The sequence below is a fragment of the Astyanax mexicanus genome, chromosome 22 (genome assembly GCF_023375975.1).
Source record: "Astyanax mexicanus isolate ESR-SI-001 chromosome 22, AstMex3_surface, whole genome shotgun sequence".
Taxonomy (NCBI): Eukaryota; Metazoa; Chordata; class Actinopteri; order Characiformes; family Acestrorhamphidae; genus Astyanax; species Astyanax mexicanus.
The window spans coordinates 34,852,949-34,876,456 of NC_064429.1; the positions used below are offsets into that span (position 1 = coordinate 34,852,949).

Here is a 23,508-nt window from a genome sequence, read left to right on the forward strand (position 1 = left end):
AAGAAAAAAGGCCCGATTTCTGGGGCTACTTTGTTCGTGAGATTGTGCGAAAAAAAATGTTTGAGACTCTGAACTGTGCTATAAAAACTCAACTTCCCAGCATGCACCCACACCGGACACACCTGACTCCACTGATCACTTGACACTAAGGCGATCCCACTCTCCAAGTTATTAATTGGCTCCACCTACCCTCCCTAGTATATAAACCCCTCAGTTTACTCTGTGATTGGCTGAGCATTGAATCTAGTTTTCCTAGATCTCATTACTGACCCTTTTTTGTATTACCGTTTATCATCTTTTGCTACAAATAAAATAAAATATACAGAAACAAGAAACAAGGCCCGATTTTTGGGGCCACTTTGTTTGTGAGATTGTATGAAAAAAAAAGTTCAAGACTCTGAACTGTGCTATAAAAACTCAACTTCCCAGCATGCACCCACACCAGACTAACCTGACTCCACTGATCACATGACCCTAGGCGATCCCGCTCTCTGAGTTATTAATTGGCTCCACCTGCCCTCCCTAGTATATAAACCCCTCAGTTTACTCAGTTCTTTGCTGAGTATTGAATCTCGTTTTCTTAGCTCTTCTAGTTGTCTTAGGTCTCATAACTGACCTTATTTTGTATTATTTGTTTATCGTCTTTTGCCACAAATAAAAGAAAATATGAAGAAACAAGAAACAAGGCCCTATTTCTGGGTCCACTTTGTTCGTGAGGTTCTGTGAAAAAAAAATGTATATTTTTTAATTCCCCATTTTCTACATGCCGCTGTCTATTGCTGTCAGTCTGCCTGCTTTGACTGCTCCACTGATCAAACGGTACAGCGTTCTCGCTCTCCGGGTTACAAATTGGCTCCACTCGCTCTACCTAGTTTATATACCCTCAGTTTCCTCAGATCAGTGCTAAGTATTTAATCTATCATTAAAGTCCTATGGCTTATCGAAGCACTCGGGGCTCCTTAGTGTAGTGCTGTCGGGCTGCATTTACTAGCACTAAGTGCTGCTAGCGCTTAGCTGCTAATGCTAATGCTGCTGCACCCACCCTTAGCGGAAATCTGGGAATCTAAGCTTACTGTAAATAAATGGAAGCGCTTCACTTTACTCACATTAACATCAAGCACTCGTTTGACTTTGAAAGAAAACAAAGTTTTTTGTAAGAATTACAGTTTTGTTTATTTAACTAGCTTAGCTTAGCTTTACAAGTCAGGTCTCGCAACTCATGTGAAAAACATGGCGACACCCTTGTTCCTTACTAGTGTCGCACAATTTGCCTTATAATCTTTATTTTCGCACCTTAAAGTGCGAAAAATGCGGTAAAAACTAACTGCAGCTAAAATTACATCCCAGAAATTGACATTATAATAGAGAACACCACTCTAACAGATCACGTTTTATCGAGCCACACCTTCACCCCCATCAACCCCCCCAAATCATATCATTGGTAAACTCTTATTTTTGAGTTTGGACCCCTAAGATCTCCATCAGTGCAGCATATTTTATGTACATGAAAATGTTTAATGCTTGTTATGGTTGAGAGGTGTGTGTATATGGATATATACAGTATCTATATCTGCATTATTCAAATGAAAGGCAGAACACACTGCAGTTCTTTACCTATTGAAAAACACACAGACTGATAGATTAGCTCTGGCGGTACACGGCCGACCTCCCGAACCTCCCGAACGCGGCGGATTCTTCCTGTGGAATAAAGGAAGCGGGCGGTCAGGGGCGAGGCCCGGTGTCTTGGGTCGCTGCGTTCACGCTTTGCATTTTATAAGACGGTGAGAAATGCGAAACTTTCACTGATAAAAACCACAAAAGACCTTCGGCTGAATTCTTCCTCTATACGCCCACGCGGTGTAATATCTGAATCACATGAATCCTCCCACACTCACAACCTTCACACACCAACCCTGACTTTCATACTCTACAAAACTGGAGTACTGCGCACTGTACACTCCCCTAGACTTACTGGACATAATATTGGAAACACCTACTTTTCAGCTTCCTCACTGGCCACTTTATTACTTTATTAGGAACTCCTAGATCCTTTTTTGCTTCTTCACTTGCCAAGATATTGGAAAAATATACCACCTAATTTTGTGCTTTGTCACTTATGAGACCTGTAAGGCTAAGCTTAGTTAAATAAACAAAACTGTAATACTGTAAAACTGTAAATATATATAAATAAATATATATATATATATATATATATATATATATAAAGAGAGAGAGAGAGAGTAAACCTCTTCAGTTTATTTACAGTAAGCTTAGATTTCCAAATTTCCACTAAGGCTAGAACATTAGCATTAGCCGCTAGTGGTGAGTGGCTAATGTCGTTCGACAGAACTCAGAACCCTGAGTGCTCCGGTAAGCCAGGGTGAAATTAGGTAGCGGTTCGTCCCACATAGCTTGTTTAAACACGGTAAACGCGCAGACTAGCACAGTTAGCAGCTAATGCTAATGCAGCTCCGGCAGTGCTTGCTGGGGTTAGCAGCAGGCTACAGGCTGATAATACTAACCTCTGAACAGCAAAAGAGTTAGAGCTTAGTGCTGTTAGCGGCTAATGCTAATGCTGCTCCCGTAGTGCTCGCTGGGTTAGCTGCAGGCTACAGAATGATAACACTTAACTCTGAACAGCAAAAGAGCTAGCGCTTAGCCAGGTTAGCGGCTAATGCTAATGCTGATCCTGCAGTGCTAGCCTGGGTTAGCAGCAGGCTACAGGCTGATAATACTTACCTCTGAACTGCAAAAGAGCTAGCACTTAGCCAGGTTAGTGGCTAATGCTAATGCTGCCCCAGCAGTGCTAGCCTGGGTTAGCAGCAGGCTACAGGCTGATAATACTTACCTCTGAACTGCAAAAGAGCTAGTGCTTAGCGAGGTTAGCGGCTAATGCTGCCCCAGCAGTGCTAGCCTGGGTTAGCAGCAGGCTACAGGCTGATAATACTTACCTCTGAACAGCAAAAGAGCTAGCGCTTAGCGAGGTTAGCGGCTAATGCTGTCCCATCAGTGCTAGCCTGGGTTAGCAGCAGGCTACAGGCTGATAATACTTACCTCTGAACAGCAAAAGAGCTAGCGCTTAGCGAGGTTAGCGGCTAATGCTAATGCTGCCCCAGCAGTGCTAGCCTGGGTTAGCAGCAGTGAAAGAGTTAGAGCTTAGTATGGTTAGCGGATAATGCTAATACAGTTCCAGTCTCGAGTCTCTGTGATTTTTGAGAAAATTAAAGAATTTGAAGTGTCTTATAGTACGAAAAATCTGGTACACTAAATTTGTGTGGGTGTAATTACGTATATATTAGAAGATAGTTAGATGCCCAAAGCAGTCCTCCAGGTGGACGGTGGTTTCCGGTTGAGAGTATGCTGCGCACTATCAGCTACTGCTTTAATCAGTGTGTGGTGTTATAATTGATGAGTGTAAATAGTTTTGTGTAAAACGGGATTGTAAAGCATCCTTAGGTTTCTAGAAAGGCACTATATAAGTTTTTACTTAATTTATTTACTCATCAACATCAGTGGAAACTATCAGTAATTAATGCACTGCTACAGGTTATACAACTCTGATTTTTTTTTGGATTTTTACCAATTTAAAAACCTCTGGAATATTATCAAGAGGAAGATGGATGATCACAAACCATCAAACCACCAAACTGAACTGCTTGAATTTTTGCACCAGGAGTAAAGCAGCATAAAGTTATCCAAAAGCAGTGTGTAAAACTGGTGGAGGAGAACATGATGCTAAGATGCATGAAAAAAACTGTGATTAAAAACCACCAGGATTATTCCACCAAATATTGATTTCTGAACTCTTAAAACTTTATGAATATAAACGTGTTCTTTGCATTTCTTCTTCTTCTTCTTCTTCTTCTTCTTCTTCTTCTTCTTCTTCTTCAGTTCTTTGCTCCAAATAAATGCTCTAAATAACAATATTTTTAGAATATTTTTAAAATTTGGGAGAAATGTTTTCTGTAGTTTATAGAATAAAACATCAATGTTCATTTTACTCAAACATAAACCTATAAATAGCAAATATATATATATACCTTTAAAACTTTAGCACTTACAACAACAGCTGAGCGTAGTTAGTTTAGTTATGCTATTTTAGTATGCTTATTTTTTTTCTGCTAATGCATTTAGAAAGCTGTTAAACGTATAAAGACAAGCTTACAGTATAAATGTGAAAAGAGTGGAAAGAGAAGAGAAGAGTCTATGAATATTTAATGTGATGCTTCGCAAACTTTTCCTTAAAGTTATCCTTAAAGAAATTACAATATATTTATAAACCTTATAAACACATTAGCACAACAGCACCACAGCGCTAGTTACGCTATCCAGTTTTTTTGCTTAATGCATTTGGAAAGCAGGTAAAAAGTGAGATGAACACAAAGTGAGTTTTTATAAGCAGTAAATCAGTGTATCGGCGCATTTAATAGAATGCATCTCTACAGGTCATATTTATAGCCCGAGCATTAGCACAACACTCACAACAGCTTAGCATAACAGCGCTAGTTACGCTACCCTCAACGTCCTCAACAAGTGACAGCAGTGTCAGCGCGAGAGCGTGCGAGAGCGTCAGAGCGCGAGAGCCGCATGTGTTTACATAAAATACAAATATTTATGAGAATCTGACAGTGCAGGACTTTCAAGTTGCGTATAAATAGTTTCCGCGTGACACGCTAGTTGACATTAGCGCTGAAAACTCTGCAGGTATTTGCATTGCCGCCGTTGTCTGGTCCCCACCAGGGAATACAGGCGAGCGCACGCCGCGCGCATCGCTCTCAGACGCGACGGTGTCAAGTGAGCGTCTGAACTTTCAAAAGCAGCCGCGTGTTTGCGAGAGGCGCGATAGGCTTTGGAGTGAGAGATTAAATTAAAAAAATAATAATAAATAAACAGAAAGGCGTGGGCGGATAACGCGACGGCTTTCACTCGACTTACTTCAAGCGAAAGCCGATCCGCAGCGAGTTTCTCAACCCCTCTGAACGGTAAAGAAGGAATATACCTGCGCCTTGACCTGAAAACTCGCTGATTTTCTCTTTCAGGCTGGAAAAGAAACCGACTTTCCTCCCATTATTCGCCCACGTTAGCGCCGCAGACTGGAGTCAAAGGGCCGCACCTGAAGGAATCCATCGTTTTAATCAGTTCTGAGACGCGCTGAAGCCGAAACGCCAGGAATACTTTTCTAACGCGAGTGAAAACAGCGACGCTGACGTTTACAGGGGTGTGAGAAAGCGCTGAAGGAAAGAGTGAGGGAACTGGTTTTCAAATGAAATATTTTGCTTGTGTACCTTTTTCTGCATATTTTACAGTAAAATATATATATATATATATATATTTAAATCAAATACAATTTGATAACAGTCATAAACAGTGCAACCAGTAGGAAATGTGATCACGTCACAAAACTGCACTGCAGGTTCTCATGAATGGAATTTAACCTGAGGACGGCTAAATGGCTAAAAGCTAACAACAGCCTGGTCAAACAGTTATGGACAAGCAATGTATAAGCAATGCTAAAATGCTAAAAGCTAATAATAGGCTGGTCAAACAGCTATGGTTTAAAAAATGAAGGATGCTAAAATTCTGTAATGCTAAAAGCTAATAATACGCTGGTCAAACACCTATGGATGGAATATGACAGCAATGATAAAATACTAAAAAGCTAATAATATGCTGGCCAATAAGCTATTGAATGGTCTAACAATATACTGGCCACTCAGCTATTTTTATGTCTGTAGATTTATGAAGCAATGATAAAATGACCAAACAGCTATGGTCAGAATAGGAAAGGAATGCTAAAATGCTAAAAGCTAACAACAGGCTGATCAAACACCTATGGATTGAATATGAAAACAATGCTAAAATGCTAAAAGCTAACAACAACCTGGTCAAACAGCTTTGGACAAAATATAAAAGATGCTAAAATGCTAAAAGCTAACAACAGGCTGACCAAACAGCTATGGACAGAATATAAAAGCAATGCTAATATATATATATATATATATATATATATAATAAAAGCTAACAATATACTGGCCACTGAACTACTGAAGGTCTATAAAATGCTAAAAATGAACAAGAGGCTGGTCAAACAGCTATGATTATAAAAGCAATGCTAAAATGCTAAAAGCTAACAATATGTTCACCAGTCAGTTATTTATTGTCTATGGGATTGGGATGCAATGCTAAAAATAGTATTGTGTTGTATTGTATGGTGTATTTATATTTGTGTTTAAAGGGGATATATTTACACATAATGTAAGAGTGACTTTATGCTAAAAGGTATAATATGCCCTCTTTAAAATGGATTAAAATGGAATTCATGTTCATTAACAGTAATGTATAAACAGTAATACAGTCGCTAATATATTATATATAATTCTATATGTGTGATTTTATCAATTTATGGCGCAAAAAAATGAAATATATAGAAGATGCTGCTTTGTGAACCTGGTTTCAGTGCAGCGGTGTGGGGATGTCTCAGCTGAAGGTGGAAGAAGACATTGGCCTTCACTTTAAACAGCTCTCGCGCACACACACTCGCGCACACACACACTCACAGGCCATACCGCAAATGAAATGACCATAAATATAACGCGAGAGGCATTTACCCAAGGTGCAATGGGACACCTCTCACAATTTAATCAGCTAGTCATCCAAGAGTAATGTGGGTAATATCATGACTTCACCATCGCTCTCGTTAACATAATTAAAACGTCCGCCGGCGGAGCCGTAAACGAGCGACACACACACACACTCACACACACACACACACACACACACACACACACTCACACACACACTCACACACTCACATACACACTCACACCGCCCGGCCAGGAAACGCCACTTACCGAATAACCACGTCCAGACAGCGAGTGTGTAGAGCTCTGCAGAGAGAGAGAGAGAGAGAGAGAGAGAGAAAGAGAGAGAGAGAGAGAGAGAGGGAGAGAGAAAGGGAGAGAGAGAGAGAGAAAACTGTGATGACCTTTAAGAGATGACAGAGACATGATGAAGCTGTAGCACTTTAATATCAATGTTCACATTAACCTTTTCCCCGCACTCCTTCATCTAATGACATCCCTCTATCCCTCCCTTCATCTCTCCTTTTATCCCTCCCTCCATCCCTCCTTCTGTACCACACTTTAACCTTCCCTTCAGCCCTCTGTTCTCCTTTTCACTCCTTCTGATCATCCCTCTATCCCTCTTTCCTTCTGTACCTCTCTCCATCCCTTCTTCTCTACCTCCCTTTAACCCTCCTTCCATCCCTCTAACCTTCCTCTCAGCCCTCTTTTCTTCTCTCTGGACCTCATTCTGACCGTTCCTCTATCCATCCCTTTATCCCTCCTTCTGTACCTCTTTCTACAGCTCCCTTCATCCCTCTATCCCTCCCTCTAACCTTCCCTTCAGCCCTCCCTCCATATCTCCTTCTGTACCTCCTTCAACCGCTCCCTCCATCCCTCCCTTCTTCCCAGCCTCCCTCTAATCTTACCTCCATCGCTCCTTCTATCCCTCCTTCTATCGCTCACTTCAGCCCTTCTTCGGTCCCTCCCACCACCTTTCTTTCTATCTCTTAATACCTCGCTCTATTCATCACTTCATTCATATATCCATCCCATTATGCCGCCATCCCTCTGTCTATTTATCACGTCATCTTTCTCTTCATCCCTTTCTTTAATAAAAACATCAACACAAAAAATAACAGGCTGATATCCAATTCAGATTAAAAATAATAATTAAAATAAATATTAATGTAACATTTATTAAATAAACATGTTGAATGTGTTGCGATGTCTCCACTTTGCTCCACATGGTGGCGCTATAATTGAACGAACAGGGTTAATAAACCTGCAGTGAAGAACATTGGTTGTTAAATTGTGCGAAACTAAAACCAATAAATCCATAATTCCTGGAACACAGATGCTGTGAAGTATCGTAATGAATTGTCTTGTGATATATCGAGTATCGCAGAACCACAGTATTGTGAAATCATTAATTTCGTAGGCAAAGATATTGTATCGTGATAATTTTAGTAAATCAATAATACCGCCTCAATGCTGACGTCCAACCATCTGTGTCTATCTCACCACTATCTCAGCCAATCAGCTCTCCCTTCTGCCCCGCCTCTAAACCCATACATCACCAAGTAATTTGATTTTGGGTCAGTCTTATATAGCTTATATAGCTTTTCTATATAATGTTCAGTGGGTTTTATTATATCTACAAGGCCGAGGACAGTCTGTTCTCTCTCTCTCTCTTTTCTCTCTTTTCTCTCTTTTCACCCACTCTCAAGCTTTCTCTCTCTTTTTCTCCTGCTCTCGCGTGCTCTCTCTCTCTCCCTACTCAGCTGACAGCAAACACATTTTCTTAGACAGTAAGCCCTGTAACTCCCGGCTGACGTCCAACCATCTGGGTCTCACTGCTATCAGAGACACACTGCCAATCAGCTCTCACTCCTCACTCCGCCCCTAAACCCATACATCACCCAGTGCGCCTCCCAAACTACTCCTCCCATTTTTTCTAATTTGATTATCGGAGAATCTTATATAGCTTATATAGCTGGTGCTGGTGCTGCTGCAACTCCTGCCCCGCCCCTAAACCCATACATCACCCAGTCCCCTGCCAAACTATCCCTCCCATTTTTTTCACCTTTTTTCTAATTTGAGTTTTATTGCTTTTAATTTCTTACATTTTAGGGGAATTTATGAAAAAAATGATGAGGTTTCCCAATACTTTAGCTTTCTAAATTATATCTACAAGGCCGAGGACAGTCTATTCTCTCTCTCTCTCTCTCTCTCTCTCTCTTTCTCTCTCCTGCTCTCGCGCTCTCTCTCTCTCTCTCTGTTCACTCAGCTGACAGCAGACACATTTCCTTGGACAGTAAACCCTGTAACTCCTGGCTGTTCGGGTCAAAACAGACAAATTGGCTGTCTTCCTGTCCAGGGTCATATTTTTTCCGTCTGCTGTCGTTCTCCTCGCAGAGACACCCGGGCTAAAATTACCTGCACACCATTATTATTATAATAATAATAATAATAATAATCATAACCCTCTCACACCTGCCTGACGAGCTAATCACAACCGCACCTCTCGCGCCTCTCGCGCCCGGCCGCACGCTCTCGCTTCACCGGATTTCATCAGGCCTCCTGTTCGTTTTTCCGCAGGATTTCCGTGACGAGGCGAGTGTCGCTCCGGATCAAACCGCGGCGGCGTTGCGTCAGCCGCGTGTCACACTCCAACAAATGGGAACTAACGAGGCAGCTTTATTTTGATGGGACAGATTTAGGTTCAGATTTCCAGGCTTTTGAAGACTTCAGGCCTGTTTTAGTCGCTCCTCAGCATCCATAAACATCTCCCGGCTCCGGAGGAGCTTCATCAATCCTACACAAACTGTCATCCGTCAAAAAGTTCGGAGCTGCTGAAGCTCCAGGCTTTAAACCGCAGTCTGAGCACACGCAGCGCCGCCGAGCGCTAACATCCACCAATCAGAGCACGCTGCTGTTCTACTCAACTGCAGGAAAAAAAGCTCAGTGCACGCTCTGACGATCAATCAATACGCCAATCAATCAATCAATCAATCAATCAATCAATCAATCGATTAATCTATCAACCAAGCACTGTTGAAGGGTGACTCTTACACCCCAACCCACTGACAAAATATTGATATCAAGATATATCGTACCAATCGATGCTTTGATCTCAGAGAACTGTCATGCAATATATCGAGTACAGCAGAACCACAGTATTGTGATATCATCAGTATCGTGAGCAACGTATCGTAATATCATATTGTGATAATATTAAATTGTGATCGTATTGTTTTGTTATTTTGTGCTAATATCATATCGTGGAAATACCATAGCGTGGCAATATTTACATACATTATGGCAATATTAATATCGTAATTTGTGGTAACGCATCGTGACAATTACGTATTGTGATATCATATTATGATATCATATCATGATAGTACCATATTATTATATTTTATCGTGATAATATTGTATTGTAATCATAATATTATATCCTGAAAATATTGTATTGTGACAGTATCATATTATGATAATATAAGATTGTGACAGTATTGTATTGTCATGATTATATCATATTGTGTTTATAGCGTACAGTGGTAATATCGCATTGTGATAATATTGTAGCGTGATATCGTAGTGTTAATATTATATCATGATTATATCATACTGTGATAATATTGCATAGTGATATCTTATTGTGTTAATATCATATCGTGATAATATCGTATTGTGATAATGTTACATCGTGATTATATCTTAATGTGTTAATACCACATCGTGATAATATCGTATGGTGATAATACCGTATTGTGTTAATACCGTATCGTGATAATATTGTATTGTGATATTATCGTATTGTGTTAATATCATATCATGATTATATTGTATTGTGATAATATCATATCGTGATTATATCTTAATGTGTTAATACCACATCATGATAATACCGTATCGTGATAATATCGTATCGTGATAATATCGCATCGTGATAATATCGTATCGTGATAATATTGCATCATGATAATATCGTATCGTGATAATATTGCATCATGATAATATCGTATCATGATAATATCGTATCGTGATAATATTGCATCATGATAATATCGTATCATGATAATATCGTATCGTGATAATATTGCATCATGATAATATCGTATCGTGATAATATTGCATCATGATAATATCGTATCGTGATAATATTGCATCGTGATAATATCGTATCGTGATAATATTGCATCATGATAATATCGTATCGTGATAATATCGTATCGTGATAATATCGTATCATGATAATACCGTATCGTGATAATATCGTATCATGATAATACCGTATCATGATAATATCGTATCATGATAATATTGCATCATGATAATATCGCATTGCGATATCATATCATGATATATACATATTGTGTTATATCGTATCGTGATAATTTTGTATCATGATAATATTGAATAGTTATAATACTGTATCGTGATATCTTCTTGTGACAATACTGTATTATAATAATATTTTAGCATGATATCCTATTGTTGTAACGCATCGTGACAATAACATACTGTGACATCGTATAGTGGAAATAGTATTGTGATATCGTATCGTAAGATGCCCTGTGATTGTCTTGTAATATTTCGAGTATCACAGAATCACAGTATCGTATTGTGGGCAAAGTATTGTGATAATATTGTATCGTATTCCCAGTCCCAGTCCACCAGATTATCAGATTATTTAAAAAACATATTTTTGTCTCTTAAATTTACAACCCCAATCAGTATGAATTCAAGATTTTTTTTCAAGACATTTTGCCTGCTCAACTTCATTTTTTCATTTATTAATTTTAGTGCTGTTAACATTAATGCCATCGTTAATCTGTAAACTTTAATGCGTAAACAGCCTGGCGATATATATTTTTTTGCGTAGCATATTTTTTACTTTATTTAAGTTTTTTTTTACTTATTCAGTTATTAAATAATTATTTAGTTTTGTAGGTAACACTGTATTTGGATGGTTGATCACAGAAGCCTCTCAGATGCTTAACTTCATTCATCCCAGATTCCTTCAAGCTTTCAGAGAAGAGGACGTCGCTTCTGGACAAACGTTTTAGTCTCGTTAAAGCCTCAATATCTCCTCCATCCACCCTGCTCCATCTCTGCTACTCTTATCTTTTCTTCCTCTCCTCCATCCATCATTTTATTTCTCCCTCGCTCTATCACTCTATCTCTCGCCCTTTTCCACCCTCCATTTGCTCCTCTCAACTCGTTTTTTTCCGCTTGCCAATTTCTCCTCCGTGTCTCAGGGGGAAACTTTCCTGCAACTCCAATTTTGTACCCAGAATTCAATCTCACACACACACACTCACACACTTTCACTTACACACACACACACTCATCTTGGACTCTTGTCTTTAAGACTCATGACTCATCTTGGACTCTTACCTCAAATACTTAGGACTCATCTTGAAATCTTGTCTCACATACTTCAGACGACTCATCTTGGACTCTTGTCTTTAAGACCTCAGACTCAATTTGGACTCGTGCCTCAAAGACTTCGGACTCATCTTGTACTCTTGTCTTTAAGACCTCAGACTCAATTTGGACTTGTGCCTCAAAGACTTCGGACTCATCTTGTACTCTTACCTCAGAGACTTTGGACTCTTCTCTTCTTATCTAAATGTTAGACCATATAGAATCAGAACTTATCTCACACTTGCACCTGAAAACTAAGAACTTATCTCTTTAACTCTTGTCTTTAAGACTTAGGACTCATCTTGGACTCTTGTCTTCAAGACAACAAACTCATCAGGGACTTGAGTCTCAAAGACTTCAGACTCATCTTAGACTTGTGTTTTACAGACTTCAGATTAATCTTGGACTCTCGTCTTTAAGACTTAGGACTTACCTTGGACTCTTGTCTTTAAGACTTAGGACTTATCTTGGACTCTCGTCTTTAAGACTTCGGACCCTTCTAGGACTCGCATCTCGGAGAATTAGGACTCATCTCTCAGAGATTTAGGACTCATACCTAAAAGACTTAGGACTTACCTTGGACTCTTGTCTTTAAGACTTAGTACTTATCTTGGACTCTTGTCTTTAAAACTTAGGACTTATCTTGGACTCTTGTATTTAAGACTTCAGACTCTTCTAGGACTCACATCTCAGAGACCTAGGACTCATCTCTCAGAGATTTAGGACTCATCTTGGACTCTTGTCTTCAAGACATTGAACTCATCAGGGACTTGAGTCTCAAAGACATCAGACTCATCTTAGACTTGTGTTTTACAGACTCCAGACTAGTTTTGGACTCTTGTCTTGAAGACATTAGACGCATCTTGGACTCTTGTCTTTAGGACTTCGAACTCTTCTTAGACTCGTATCTTAGACTCGAATTCTCACAACTCACAGACTCAGGATTGACTCAGGGGCTTCATCTCTCTCTCCCACTATATTTTCCTTTTCTTACAGTCCTTTCCCTCCTCCTCTTTTTCTCTTTCCTTCCGTCTCCCTCTCTCTCTCTCTCTCTTTTTCTCTTGTCTGGTTTTGAATCAAATCAGTATCAGACCTGCCCGAGTCTGTCAGAGTGATGGACCCCCCCTCCTCCTCTCTCGCTCTGTCGGAGATGGACAGATATAAACGACATGGGCAGGCGTTCTGCTTCTTAGCAGCGTTTATTTGGCAGGAGATTAGAGAGAAATGCCGTATCTAACACTGTCAGCCTCTACAGCCCGCAGCCCCCCTCCATCCCCCCATCCCTCCATCCTCCATCCTCCGCCTCCTTCTGTCGCTTTTCACTGTCAAACCTGTCAGCTCGCATCACGCTTTTATCAGCCTGCAGCCCACCCCCTCCCTCGCTCCCTCTCTCTCTCTCGCTGTCTCTCTCTCTCTCCTTTTCTCCTTCACTCTCTCTCCTTCACTCTCTCTCCTTCGTTCTCTATCTCTCTCTCTCTCTCTCTCTCTACGTCTGACATTCATTTTACAGGAAGAAAACATCCCTTTCCTTTCCTACTGAGAAACAGAGGAGAAAAGAGACTAGAGAGATACAAAAAGAGTAAGAAGAGGTAGAGAGAAAAAAAGAATGAGAATGAGAAAGAGAGAGCAGACAAAGAGAATCAACAACATCTCTGAGAAAGAGAAAGACAGACATAAGAAGAAAGACAAGATAAAGAGACACAGTGAGACACTAAGCAAAGAACAAGAGAAAGAGAGACGAAGGCACATAAACTAAAAGAGAAAGCGACAGATTGAATGGAGAAAAGAGCAAAAAGAGAAGAGAAGAGATATTTAAAAGAATGAGATGAAAGAGGTGAAAGAAACTGAAAGGAGAGAAGAAGATGAGAGACAGAGAGCAATAAAGGGAGAACAATGAAGGTCAGAGAAAGAGTAGTACAGAGAGAGAAGAGAAATAAGAGAAGAAAATAGACTAGAGAGAAATAGAGAGATATAATGAGATACAAACAGAGCTAGAATAGGTAGAGAGAAATAAAGAGCGTAGAATGAGACAGAGAGAGCAGACACAGAGAATCAACAACATCTTTGAGAAAGAGAAAGACAAGATAAAGAGATACAGTGAGACACTAAGTAAAGAACAAGAAAAAGAGGGACAAAATAGAGAGAAAAAGAGAGATGTAATGAGATACAAACAGAGCTAGAATAGGTAGAGAGAAATAAAGAGCATAGAATGAGAAATAGAGAGTAGACAAAGAGATAACATCTCTGAGAAAGACAGACAAAATAGAGAGACACAGTGAGACACTAAGCAAAGAACAAGAGAAAAAGAGACAAAAGCACATAAACTAAAAGAGGAAGCGACAGATTGAATGGAGAAAAGAGGAAAAGAGGAGAGGAGGGATATTTAAAAGAATGAGATAGTGAAAGAAACTGAAAGAAGAGAAGGAGAGAGACAGAGAGAAATAAAACAAGAATGATAAAGGTCAGAGAAAGAGTAGTAGAGAGATAAAGTAGAAATTAGAGAGAGGAAAAGAGACTAGACAGATAAAGAGAGATATAATGAAACACAAACAGCTATAAAAGGTAGAGAGAAATAAAGATTGTGAGAAATAGAGAGCAGACAAAGAGATAACATCTCTGACAGAGAAAGAGACAAAAGAAGAAAGACAAGATAAAGAGACACAGTGAGACACTAAGCAAAGAACATGAAAAAGAGGGACAAAATAGAGAGAAAAAGAGACAAGGGGCATAAACTAAACGAGAAATCAAGAGATTAAAAAATGAGAAAATAAAAGGGGACAGATTTAAACAAATGAGACAGAGAAAGGAACTGAAAGAAGAGAAGGAGAGAAAGAGAGAGAAATAAAGGGAGAAAGATCAAGATCAGAAATAAATAGAGGAAAGGGAGCGAGGGAGAGAGAGGAGAAAAGAGTCTGACGAGAGAATAAAAAGCAGAGAGATAAAGAGAGATATTATGAGATATAAAGGAGAGCTACAAGAGGTAGATAGAGATATTAAAGGAATAGATTGAGAAAGAGAGAGCAGACAAAGAGATAACACGAGAGAAAGGCAGATATAAGAAGACAAGACAGAGAGACATAGTGAGAGACAGTAAGCAGAAAAAGAAAGAAGAGACTAAAGAGAGAAAAGAGACTAAAAAGCAGAGAGATACAGATAGATATAATGAGATACAGAATGAGAAAAAGAGAGAGCAAGACAGATAACGAGAAAGACATACAGAAAAAGAGAGAACACTGAAAGAAGAGAAAGGAAAAAAGCAAGAGATTTAAAGAAGAAAAAAGGAGAAGAGAGAAATATAGGTAGAGAGAGAGACATGAAGGGCACAAAACGAGAAAAAGAGAGCTGACAAAGAGATAACAAGAAAGACAAGATAGACACAGTGAGAGAGACACTAAACTGAGAACAAGAGAAAGAGAGAACACTAAAAGAGATGGAGAGAAAAAAGGGAGAGATTGAAAGGAGGAGAGAGAAGGAGAGAGAGGTGATGTGAAATAATGAGACAAAAGAGAAATTGAAAAGAGAGAAGAAGATGAGAAATACAAAACATAAAAGATGTACACAGAGAGAAAAAAGCAAGAGAGTATGAAGAGAGAGAGAAATAAGGAGAGACATGAAGAGAGATGAAGGTCAGAGAGAGAGAGGGAGAGGTAGAGAGAGAGAAATGGGGAGAGAGGTAGAAAGAGACAGAGGTAGAGAGAGAGAGAAATAGAGAGTGATAAGGAGAGACAGATGAAGGTCAGAGAAGGAGTGCTAGGAATAGATAGAGAAAGAAAGAGGTAGAGAGAGAGAGAGGTAGAAAACGAGAGAGAGAGAGAGAGAGAGAGATGATTTGAAATAAAGAGACAAAAGAGATACTTAAAGGAGAGAAGAAGATGAGAAATAAACATAATAAAAGATGTATACGGAGAGAAAGCGAGAGAGTATGAAGAGAGAGAAAAATAAGGAGAGACAGATGAAGGTCAAAGAGAGAGAGAGGTAGAGAGATAAAGAGAGGGGAGAGAGGTAAAAAGAGAAAGAGAGAGAGAGAGCGAGAGAGAGGGAGAGAGAGAGAGAGAGGTAGAGTAGTGATGTTTCTCCGATCTTCTAATTTCCATCAGAAACAGTCCGTTTAATCTCTTCATTAAAAACACTTTTTTCATTTTACCCCTCCTCCCTCCCTCCCTCCCTCCCTCCCTCCGTCATCACTCGTTCCCTCTCTCTCTCTCTCTCTCTCTCTCTCTCTCTCTCTCGCTCCGCCGGAGTGAATCTGTGGAGCGTTGGCTGAGCGTTTGACAGGCATTAGTTAGGGAAGCGTATTCAGAATTCATTTAAAATGAGCCACGAGGGAATTAGACATAAATTCTCATTACACTCGCGCAGCACGTTATTATTTCATCCCACAGCCGGCCCACCCCCCGCTCAACCACCCCCCCCCGACACACACACACACACACACACACACACACACACACACACACACACACACACACACACTCTAACAGTGTACACATTTTAGCTCATCCTCACTTTGTTCAATTTTTCCTTTTAATGAATTTTAAATCTTTCAAATTTGTATTTTGAATTTAATGCCATAATTAATTTCAGTTTTTTCTATGCACTCACCTGCCAACAAAAATAAAATGTTCATCGCTATCTTACACCCTGCCTACAGTCTATTTTTTACACTTTCCGCCTGCCTCGTTTAAATAGCAACAGTGCTTCTGAATATATCAACCCTGATGGGCGTGGTGATCTATTACTCTCTTGGCAACAGAAAACACAGGAGCTCCACTGACTGAATACAACCTAGACAGATATCATGAGTCAGACGTTCATTGCTATCTTGTCAAAACAGGCGCATCCCTAACACTGGAACACCCTCACTGAACTCAACTCAACTTTCGAGCAGCTCAGTTTCCTCTGATGAGAAGAGTTTGTTGGACACGTCCAGGTAGCTGCACCGTTAAAATAGCAATCTGCCAAAGTCAGAGCTCACCTGGTTCTTAAAGAAAATGATGAGCAAGAGACACTCTGATTGGTTTATTTCACGATACTCCCAAAATGAACAACACCAATGATTAATTAAGAGAATTTGTACATGACTAACGTACTTTACTTTTTAATGTACTTTTCCCGTCATTATGATAGCAAAAACACACTGACACACTAACCCTAAGTCAAGCTAAACAGTGCATGATTAACAGCTCACCTATAGCACTGCACACTTTAAGACTTTACAGTAAACTTTACGTTGTTTTTTTTGTGATTTTTTTAAGCAAAATCTTACATGACATTTTTATATTGGATTTTACTGTAAATTAGAATTTTTAGAACACATTTATTAACGCATTTATACAAACGTAAAGCAAAGCTGTACAGGCTATTGTACATTCAATTCAATTTTACTGTCAGCCATAGATAATAATGTGGATTTTATACTAACCGCTACAGTAAACTTACTAAAATTAAACTTTAAGACTTTATAGAATTTCATTTTTTTTTACACTAAATGTAAAGTTGGGACTTAACCTCTTTGAAATCTTTACAGAGGCTTCATTATAGGAGCATGCTTTGTACACTGAATTTTACAATGGGCTTTAATGACATTAAGCTTTACAGTAAACTTTACAGAAAACTTAATACTGGCATTTCTATGGACATTCAGCAACACAAGGTATTTCTACATTGGACTGTTGTGTCAACTTTACTAGAAGGACTAGATTGTAAATTTGACATTAAATTTTACAGCACATTTTACACTGGATTTTCTATGGATTACACGCAAAATCCTACATAGTATTTTATATTGGATTTCATTTCCAAATTTTTTATATACTCTACAAAGAATATTTGACCTCACAGTAATCTGGATGTTACAGTAAACTTTACAGTCAAGGCAGAATCTTACCTGGCTTTTTTACACTAGATAATATAGTAAAGTTTACAGTATTTTTGGTGTTTACCTCACTGAGGCGATCCTTGGAGCTGCTGCGATTCGCTGTAGAGTTCAGTTCTGGGACGGGCGGCTCCGGGACGGTCCGTCCAGCCTGACTCAGGAGACTTTTAAACTGTAAAAACAACAAAACAAACACAGAAATTACTATTAAAAATATTACAATACAAAGATATTAAACTACATTGGCTCAAAAACACAAAGATAAACAATAAACCTCAAAGATTTGGTTTAAATCATCCCAAAATATAATGTTAAATCACAAGGTTGGCCTAAAATCCAAAGATAAACCCACTTAAAACCAAAAAAAGCACAATAATAAACAAAAAATGTAATTATACAACATAATTTCAGCCAAAACACAAATATAAACTACGAAACAGACTCAAAACTCAAAAAAGATAAATAATAAATCTCTCTCAAAACACAGTTACATCACACAATTACAATAAACTTGACTAAATCACAAAAATGAACTACTTAACTAAACTAAACAAATCTCTAAATTGGCCCAAAACACAATAACAGATTGTTAAACTGGCCACAAGCTTAAGACAAACCACTAGATCAACCAAACAACCACCAAATACAAAAGATACATCTCTAAGTTTGGTCTAAAATACAAAGATGAATCACTAAATAGATCTAAAAAACAAAAAAGTCTGCAAAAAAAGCACCAAAAAACAGGATGTTACACTACAAAGTTACAAGCAAAGATTATAAAGACTAACCCCTAAACTGTCCCAAAAAGAGTTTCCTCACTAATTCCGCCTCAAATACACAGATAATTAAATAAATAAAACCAAAACATGATTAATAAGCAAAAATATTTCCCAAAACAAAGCGTTACATCACTAAATCAACACAAGATTTATAAAAAAAAAACGGTACCACTTTCAAACAAGACTACCTTTATAAAGGGTTTACAATTAGTTTATTAATGGTTACCAATTAGGTTGTAAATGCCTTAAAAATCATTAATAATCAGTTAAAACACATATGTAGAAAGGTCAACAATATAGACGGCTGTGGGTTCACTATTTGACAAACAACAGGTCATTGTTGCCCTTTCTATGTATGTGTTATAACTGATTATTAATGATTTTTAAGGCATTTACAACCTAATTGGTAACCATTAATAAACTAATTGTAAACCATTTATAAACCCTTTATAAAGGTAGTCTTATTTTAAAGTGGTCCCAAAAAACATCTAAAAACAGGATGATAAGTTAAATCTCTAAATCGGTCAAAACACAATCCAAAAACACTAAATTGACCTAAAATGCAAAGTTAAACAACTAAATAGACATCAAGTCATCCCAAAACATGACGTTACATCATTAAATCAGCCTCATATTAAAAAAATAATAAAATAAAGCAAAAAGCTAAACATCATACAAAAATACATTATTAAAATGGCTAAAAGCTGAAGATGAACCTCTAGATCAATTTAAACTAGATGAAAGTGTAAATCAGCCCAAAACATTAAGTTACCAGTACATCACTAAACTGACCTAATTATTATTTTTTAAGTTAAAATATGGTAAATAAATTACAAAGAGTACAAAACACAGAGATAGACAACTAATCTGAGATGAATCATTTAATAATAATGATAATACTGAGGTTTCACTATAGAAGAAAGCTTTGTACAGGGAATTTTACAATGGTCTTTATTGTTATATTCCACTAGAACGTAAAGTTGACTTGTGAATTTATCTTTACAGTAAACTTTACAATAAACTTTACAGAAATCAGGCTACACATGGTATTTCTACATCGGACTCTTGTGTCAACACATTTACGTTAGACTAGAATGTAAACTTGACATTAAATTTTACAGCAAACTTTACACTGGCAAAATCCTACAGAATATTTTATACTGAATTTTATTTCCAACTTTTTTTCATTTAGACTACAATTTAGAATTTAGACAGTGAAACAGTGTTAGTTTAATATATTTAGATATGTATTTATTTGTACAGCAAAAATGATTGAAATGCAGGTTTCTAGTGGAAAAACCCCACAGGGGCATAAATACATACTGGAGTAAGCGTGTGAGAGCGTGTGTGAGTGTGTGTGAGAGTGTGTGAATGGGCCTGTTTGATGTCAGACTAGCAGCACAGGGGTGTAATTTATTTGACTGTGTGTGTGTGTGTGTGTGTGTGTGTCCCCGGTGGCTGTCAGTGTCTTGCCCTCTAGTCTCCAAATCTCTGCTCTAATTTAAACAGATCACTGCTACAATTAACCTTTCTGCTAAATATCAATTACCGCCGCCGGCGCCGCCCAATTAAAAGGGTCATCAGTGGAGCTGACAGGTCCCGCGCTCGCCTGCCACCTGGACAACGTCCCCCCTGTCCCACTGCCCGACACACACACACACACACACACACACACACACACTCGTATATATACACAGCCAAACCCCACTTAATTACAGAGGCCTGGGCCGGCCGGCTGCCCGGCTGCTGATTGGCAGGATGAATTAGTGCAGTGTGGAGCAGTTCACCATCAGCAGGAGCCGCAGCCAGTTCACCACTAAACACCACCAGTAGCAGCAGCAGCAGCTCAGACTCTCCACACAGTCCTACTGAACTCCACTGTACCCCTGCTGCTGCGCTAAAACACCAGGGGGCGCTACTGAGCGAGTAATTAACTGAGGTTAATACAGTATACAGTAAATAATAAAAAGTGTTTAGTGTTAAGTGTCAATACACATGCATGAGAATTAAATCAGCCATGAGTCGTTTTATACAGCTTTGCCCAATTCGAATAGATTACAGATGCTTTAGCTGAACATCACTTAAATGTTGGATGAACGCTGGCCGAATACTGGCTGAATATTTACAGCTGAAAGTTGCTTCAGTTAAAAATGACTTAAATACTGGCTGAATGTTTGCAGAAGAACGCTGGCTGAATGTTAACAGCTGAAAGTAGGATAGATGTTGTATGAATGTTGGCTGAATGCTTTAACTGAACATTTGTTAAATGTTAGCTGAGGGTTGGCTGAATGTTTGCAGCAGAACGCTTGCCAAGTGCTGGCTGAATCTTGACTGAACATTACTTAAACATTGGCTAAGCGCTGGCTGAACATTGGCGGAATGTTGGCTGAACGTTTGCAGCAAAACGCTGGCAGAATGCTGGCTGACTATTTACAGCTGAAAGTTGCTTTAGTTTAAAATTACTTAAATGTTAGCTGAATGTTTGCAGCAGAACGCTGGCTCAGCGCTGGCGGAATGTTAACAGCTGAAAGTAGGATGAATGTGAGTGTTAGCTGAACGTTAGCTGAACGTTGGCTGAACGTTAGCAGCAGAACGTTGGCTAACTTAGCAGCAGAGCACTGGCTGAATGTTGGCTGAACGTTAGCAGCAGAGCCCTGGCTGAACATTGGCTGAATGTTAGCTGAGCTCTGGCTGAGCTCTGGCTGAACATTGGCTGAATGTTAGCTGAGCTCTGGCTGAGTGATGGCTGAGCGTTGGCTGAACGTTAGCAGCAGAGCGCTGGCTGAACATTGGCTGAATGTTAGCTGAGCTCTGGCTGAGCTCTGGCTGAACATTGGCTGAATGTTAGCAGAGCCCTGGCTGAACATTAGCTGAATGTTAGCTGAGCTCTGGCTGAGTGATGGCTGAGCGTTGGCTGAACGTTAGCAGCAGAGCGCTGGCTGAACATTGGCTGAATGTTAGCTGAGCTCTGGCTGAGCTCTGGCTGAACATTGGCTGAATGTTAGCTGAGCTCTGGCTGAGTGATGGCTGAGCCTTGGCTAAATGTTAGCAGCAGAATGCTGTCTGAGGGCTAGCTGAGCACTGGTTGAGTGATGGCTGGATATTTGGAACAGAGCACTGGCTGAACGTTGGCTGAACATTAGCAGCACAACGCTGGCTGATTGTTGGCTGAATGTTGGCAGAACGTTGGCTGAGCTCTGGCTGCGCTCTGACTGAATGTTCGTTGAAAATTGGGTGAATGTTAGCAGCAGAATTTCGGCTGAACTTTAGCTGAACGTTGGCTGAACGTTTGCAGCAGAGTGCTGGCTGAGCACTGGCTGAGTAATAGCTGAACGTTAGCAGCAGAGTGCTGGTTGAACGTTGGCTGAACGTTTGCAGCAGAGTGCTGGCTGAGCACTGGCTGAGTAATAGCTGAACGTTAGCAGCAGAGTGCTGGTTGAACGTTGGCTGAACGTTAGTAGCAGAATGTTGGCTGAACGTTGTGTGAATGTTTGCAGCAGAGCGCTGGCTGAACATTGGGTGAATGTTAGCTGAGCTCTGGCTGAGTGATGGCTGAGCCGGCGGCGGAGCTGCAGGTGGGCTAATCAAGCCTGAGTGGATTCCTCCAGTCGGAGACAGCAGCGAGACTTTCTCTGACAAGCTAATCAGTCCCGCTATCTCAGCATAAATGACAGGGCTGCTGAGGGAGCGTGTGTGTGTGTGTGTGTGTGTGTGTGTGTGTGTGTTGATGAGAGTGTGTATTTGTGTCTGTTTGCTGGAGAGACAGTTGTGTGAGAGTGTGTGGGAACAATTTGAATAGATGCAACTGAAGTGTGTGTGTGTGTGTGTGTGTGTGTGTGTGTTAGTCTCAGAAGAGCCGTCACTGATTACTCTGTTTACCTCTTGTCCGTGTTGACAGATTAAAAATAAAAATGTTTACAGATGCTGCTTTTCTCTCCGCGCAACAAAATCAACAATCAGACTGATGACTGACCACAGCAGCGGCTCTTCTCCAGCGCCATCAAAACATCACTAAAACGTTCATAATAACCATAAACACAACTCATATCACCAGTGCTTCAATCTACAGCCTCTGATTTATTATTCCACATACACATTCCACCTTAAATGATGCGAACAAGGCTCCTGTTTGCACTTGCTGCTAAAGGTGTGATAGAAAATTAGCTAAAAAGGGTCCAAATGTTGGTTAAATGTTGATTAACAATGACTTAGTCTGATTAAAACAGACTCTGGTTGGGTTGTACTCTTAATTTGGTTCGACTGAGCAGGTGTGAACACAGTAATCGCACTCTGGAACGGTTCGCTTGTGTATCAAATATACTCCGCACAGTTTAGACGCAGTTTAATTTGATATATTAGCCAGATAAGGCTAATTACCACAGCTACTGTGTGAACAAACGCTGTCTCTGCTGCTCCATGCTGTTTACACACACAGTAATGTGCAGCGCTCACTGCTTATACTACATGTACATCTATACTGCACATAATTTGTTCGCATGGTTTATTGGTGCGTATTTTGGTGGGTTTAGGTTTTTATGCCTGTGTGAAACCAAACCAAACTGAGGAAGAAACGCAGGTTTAAGTCTACAGGTGTGAAAACGCCCTAAATGTTGACTCAGCTAAACATTGCTTGAATGTCGGTGAAACCTCTAAATGTCTATTGAAAACTAACTGGAAGCATTTAACATTCACTTGATAATATCTAAACATTCGCTAAATGCTGGCTGAATGTTGACTGAAGAAGAACACTTTTTAGACATTTCCTAAATGTTGGATTAACCTGGGCTGAATATTGGCTAAAGACTGGTTAAGCTTAATTCTATTTCACTTTAAATCATGCAAACCTGGCTCCTCT

At 39.5% G+C, this 23,508-nt stretch overlaps 1 protein-coding gene across 8 annotated transcripts in view; it reads right to left on the bottom strand.

The window, feature by feature from the left end:
• fbrsl1 (fibrosin-like 1) overlaps positions 1-23,508 on the bottom strand; it is a 523,012-nt gene that overhangs the window by 399,764 nt on the left and 99,740 nt on the right. For all 8 annotated transcript variants that reach the window (XM_049470563.1, XM_049470562.1, XM_049470564.1 and 5 more), the window contains exons 3-4: positions 17,942-18,046; positions 6,852-6,887 (exon numbers count right to left, since the gene is read on the bottom strand). In XM_049470563.1, coding sequence (XP_049326520.1) covers positions 6,852-6,887; positions 17,942-18,046 — 141 coding nt within the window. The remainder of the gene's footprint in view (positions 1-6,851; positions 6,888-17,941; positions 18,047-23,508) is intronic.